A 4,924-nucleotide genomic window follows, 5' to 3' on the forward strand; every position below is an offset into this window, starting at 1 on the left:
AGCTCTCAGGGCTTTATCTGGTGACATCTGGAAGGGCTTTGAGGATGGAGACCACACCAGCTCTTTGGGCAACTTGTTCCTCAGTTCCAGTGCCCTCATGGTGAGGTAGAGACCCCGGTAGAGACCTCTCTTGTTTCAGCATGCACCCGTTATGTTACCTCCGCCCACGGTGCACCTCTGTTGAAAGCTCATGGGAATGCTTATGTTGTCTATGTTTGTTGAAAATGAGGTGAAAGAAAAAAGGTGATCTGTTTTAGCTGTACTCTACCAAACTTCCAGGTCTGTTACATGTATGTAAATATATCCATGTTTTTAGCAAGGGTGACTATGTAATTGCAGTTTCAGCTATATCAATGGTGCCGCAATAAAAGCTGCTAACAGATTGACCAGACACAATATAGTGACCTCAGTGAACTGAGGTATACCTGTATACTTGTATACCTGAGCTATGCATGGGAAATACCCAGCCTTATGCAGGAGGTAACAACTGTGGGGGTTTTTGAGTAAGAATATATATAAATATATATATTTGGAATATATTTTTGTAAGCTGAGGAGCATGACATGCATAGCGTCTCAGTTGTACCTGTTTCTGCAGCTATTAATTTCTTTCCACACTTCAGATTTGGCATAAACAACACTACAGAAAGAAAATGACCCACTGGTTTCATCGCAACCCGTTGAAGGCTACAGCTCCCGTTTCATTTAATTTTTATGGGGTAGCTACCACTCCAGCTGCAACAAAGGTTTGCAAGTAAGTGTACTTGCGATAAACTTCACTCTGTCTCTCACAATTTGGAGGACATCCTTAAAAGTAATGGTTACTCTTCAATTTTTGTTCTGAAGATGACTAGAAATGTGTAGGCTGGGAGACAAAAAGACACCGATAACACTGAACAGTTAGTTACAAAGAATGAATTATCTAGTTTTCAAGTCTCTGAGTGTATAGCAAGGCCTATTATAATAATGCAGAGGCAAAAGACTAAACATTTCATTGTCTTTCTGATGACTGTGCATTCTTCTGCAAAAGATTACTTAAAATAATTTCCATAAGTGAATAAGGCATGAATGTTCTATTGTAGATAGGAATGTAACGAAAAGAGATCTCAGCTTATTTTGCAGATCTATTCTTATCTCTTCATATGCTCATCCCATTCTAATGTTGAAGAACTGTTCCAGGTTGTTACTTTCCTTCCCCCTGCACCCAACCTCTTGGTAGATAAATGCATAGTTATTTTAGTTTGTGTTAGAACAATAGATTGATAAGTACTGATTATCCATTGCTATCTGTCTAAAATGGATTGTACTTTAAACTAAAGAGTCATTTGTATGTATCCAGAGGAGAAAGGAGTATTTTTCTGTATTTATTGGCATCTTCCTCATAAAGTACCTTTCCTTGCCTTCAGATAGCTAAATTGAATGCTTAGCTTCACTGTTTTAGTCAAAAGTGTGGTGGTATGCATGGGTGGGTACTTTCTTAATAGTACATTTTTGGGTAGAATTTCTTAGGTTTATTTTTTCTTTTTTTTCCTCCTCCATACAGTGATTTGAGGTTATCTCGAACACGATTATTGGAGCTGTTTACAGACTTGAGTTGTAATCCAGAAGTGATGAAGAATGCAACTGACTTGTACTTCTCACTCCTGCAAGGTATGAACATTTATTAGTAATACTGCTAATACATCAAGAGGTATATAATTTGAGTTTTAATGACACTTCTCAGAATGTGTATTGTGCTAGTCTTCTATACAGAAGTTTCTTAGGACTGAGTTTTCAGGAATCGGCTAGTTCATGGAATCTGTGACCTTTCAGTCTGTGGGAAGTGTAGCAGCTCAGGTTGGTTTAGTTTGCTCAGTCCCTGGGAAGGGTGTAAGCTAATGTGACATTCTGGATAAAGGTAATAGTCCATGTTGCTGCAGACAAGATTTGGAGAGTTTCTTCAGGAAAGTATTGTGCTTGGTCACTAAAATATTCTGCATGTGAAAGGAACAAGTATATTCTGTTTTTATAAACATGTGACAGCACCTAGAGCTGTAGCCCTGATAGCTGCTGTTGCAAGTCTTGAGTTCTTGAACTCTTAAGACCTGATCAGACCAAGACCTGTCTTACTCCTCCCTGAAACCTTCCTTGGGCCTGCATATGCTAGGATTTGAACACCCCATAGCATGAGCTCCATCCCACTGACTGCTGCTGACTGGGCTGCTGGAAATAAAGAACCAATTTCTTGTAGCCCTGGAGACAAAAGAGGTGATAACTAGGTGAGTTCATGCTTACAAGCCCTTTTCCCTCTCCCTGTTGACCAGGCAGCTTTTCCTGGAATTTCCCAATCACCACTATGATGGCAGAGACAGTCACTCTCTCACCTCGAGCAGCCTCAGCCATCCTGTACCTGGGTCAATCCAACTCCCAACTAGTCACCATACAGGACATGCAGACATCTGCAAGGTTTTCTGTGAGCAATCAAGACTCACAGAGTTGAGCTGGTAACCTGCTGGGCGAGGAGTTTCTTGTAGTAGCCAGTTTGGTTTTTTGCACATCTTGCTGTCAAGATATTGAGGAATGAAAGCCTCAGAAGGTAACACAGGTTTTTGAGTGGTACAGCAAGAAACATTCCTTTATCTATATCCGTATTCTCAGTGATCCCCATTCCTTCATTACTTGTTTCTATTTCTTACTTTGAGATTGCCTGTCAGTACATTTTTTATTCTATAGGTTTTATCCTTTCCCTGGATGGCTCTTCCCAAGAATGCAAGCTGAGATATATTCAAAATTTCAAGTGGACAGACACATTACAAGGACAAGTTCCAAGGTAGGTAGGCTTTTATGATGACAGAATATGCAGCTGTTTTCTTCTGGTCTGTTATGTATATGCACGTGTGCCAGTGCCAGCACAGATGTGAAGGAAAACTTAGAAGTGTGACAAAATGTTGAACACAAAGTAGTTTCCAAAAACTTGTTGCTTTGCATTTTTGATAATTGCTGTACTGTATTAGGTGTTCTGAAGCATGTGTTGCTTTTATGTAAAGGTGCAGTAATGCATGATGATAGAAGGATCCATTGTGTCTTAGTTGATCTACAAACTATCTACAGTTGGATAGAGTAGTCCAAAGAAGAACCTTGAGTGTATTGGTGAATTGCATATGATAACATAGATTACTACAGTTTTCATTTGGCACTTCCTCAAAACTTTTATTCCCCTTGGAAGACAAGACAATCTGTTGTTTAGGACTCTCTTCTAATTTTCTCGTGGTCATACACGCTTGTACTTGTGCCAACATTATTCTTCCCACTCCCACACCTTTCTTTTTAAAGTTTACTAGTTCCTAAGCTATACTGAGCTTGTGATTGCAAGTTCACTCTTTTCAAAGACTGTGTTTTTAGCTTGTGAAATTTCCTGCTATTTGCACATGCCGTTTGACTGCAGTTACATAAATACTTGCAATAACATTCATTTGAGGGAGATGTAATGGACTCTGACATATTAACTTAGCAGCCACAACTTTAGACATTCCACAGCAAGGCTTTCCACAAAATGTGCAATTTCAAAAAAAAAAAAAAAAAAAAAAAAAAAAAAGGGAAAAATGTCAGCCACCCCCAAAGCTAAACAAAGCTCAAGTTACTGTTTTAAAATAAAAGTTCCCAAATGGGAAGGTAGGCATCTGAATATGGGAGATTATAATTATGAGGTCTTAAAGGGAATAAGAAAAAATCGGAGTCTCTTTTAGGCAGTTCAGCAAGTAGGAGGTTCTGAATTGGAAATTGTTCACTTCCTAAGTGAAAAATATTTTATGGAGAGAAATGTTGACTTATGCTATGTGAACTGTCAGCAGAGAGCGCTTGTCAGAACAAAATGGAAAGCATTAAACTGTTTGGGGGTTTGTTTGGGGGGTTTTTGCCTGTCTTTCTTTAGTGCTCAGCAGGATGCAGTGTTTGAACTGGTTTCCATGGGATTTAATGTAGCTCTGTGGTACACAAAATATGCATCAAGACTCGCTGGAAAAGAAGAGTAAGTGTTTTTCTTTTCTTAATAATTCCATTGCAGCAATATTCCACCAAAAAAAATCAGCAGGTTCTGCGTTTTGACTGCTGTAGTGCATGTCCAACAGAGACAGTAGGAGTTCAGGGAGGCCGTTGGCCTTCATTCATGCGCTGTAATGTCCAAGTGCAATTCAGTCCTCCTTGCATCCGTGAACGAAGTGCACTAGTACCGTGTGACTGGTGTAGAGAAAGTGTGAATAAACTCTTCATCACTCCTGCTCTGAATGTCCAGGTACAAAACTGAGATTCTCAAAATCACAGCTCTGCTGACTTTTAGCCCTCCAGACTTCTAAACCTTTGTCTTTTAACACTTAGGTTACCTTTTACTTGGAAGTCATTACAAGGTCTTATGTTTCTTTTTTCAAGTGAGTTCTATTTGATTATTTAATGATTGGACACTGTAAGAAACTACTTTACCATGAGGGCAGCACAGCAGTGGGACAAGTTACTTAGAGAGTTAGTGGACTCTCCATTCTTGAAGGATTCAAGATTCATCTAGACAAAGCCATAACCGACCTGATCTACTGTTGTCGATAGTCTTGCTCCAAGGCAGGAGGCAGGACTAAATGATACCTAGAGGTTCCTTCTAACTAAAATTTCATTGATTTGTTCTATATTCTTAGTATAACAGAAGATGAAGCAAAAGATGTTCACAGAAGCCTGAAGATAGCAGCTGGGATTTTTAAACACTTGAAGGTAGAAAAACTGTCTTTGTTATCTCTTCTTTAAGTTGTCTCCAAGTACTTGACTTTTTGTCTTAGAAAAGCCTATGCTTTTCTGACGAATTTACAGAAAAAAATGAATACCTCAGGCTATCTGCATGATACAGGAAAAAGAAGGGTATTAATATGATGTGCTACCACTCAATCCCTGCTACTCTTTCCCAA

The 4,924-nt window shown here is 39.2% G+C and overlaps 1 protein-coding gene across 3 annotated transcripts in view; it reads left to right on the top strand.

Annotated features, from left to right (window-relative positions):
- Positions 1-196: 196 nt before the first annotated feature.
- The window catches only part of BROX (BRO1 domain and CAAX motif containing), an 11,867-nt gene continuing 7,139 nt past the window's right edge, over positions 197-4,924 (top strand). Inside the window, exons 1-6 of one of the 3 annotated variants that reach the window (XM_009708797.1) lie at positions 197-229; positions 623-753; positions 1,543-1,649; positions 2,712-2,808; positions 3,910-4,005; positions 4,661-4,733. In XM_009708797.1, the coding sequence (XP_009707099.1) occupies positions 197-229; positions 623-753; positions 1,543-1,649; positions 2,712-2,808; positions 3,910-4,005; positions 4,661-4,733 (537 nt within the window). Of the gene's footprint in view, positions 230-613; positions 754-1,542; positions 1,650-2,711; positions 2,809-3,909; positions 4,006-4,660; positions 4,734-4,924 lie in introns of those variants that run through there. The other 2 variants (XM_009708799.1, XM_009708798.1) reach the window with 2 other exon arrangements.

The sequence above is a fragment of the Cariama cristata genome, unplaced genomic scaffold (genome assembly GCF_000690535.1).
Source record: "Cariama cristata isolate BGI_N322 unplaced genomic scaffold, ASM69053v1 scaffold1251, whole genome shotgun sequence".
Taxonomy (NCBI): domain Eukaryota; kingdom Metazoa; phylum Chordata; class Aves; order Cariamiformes; family Cariamidae; genus Cariama; species Cariama cristata.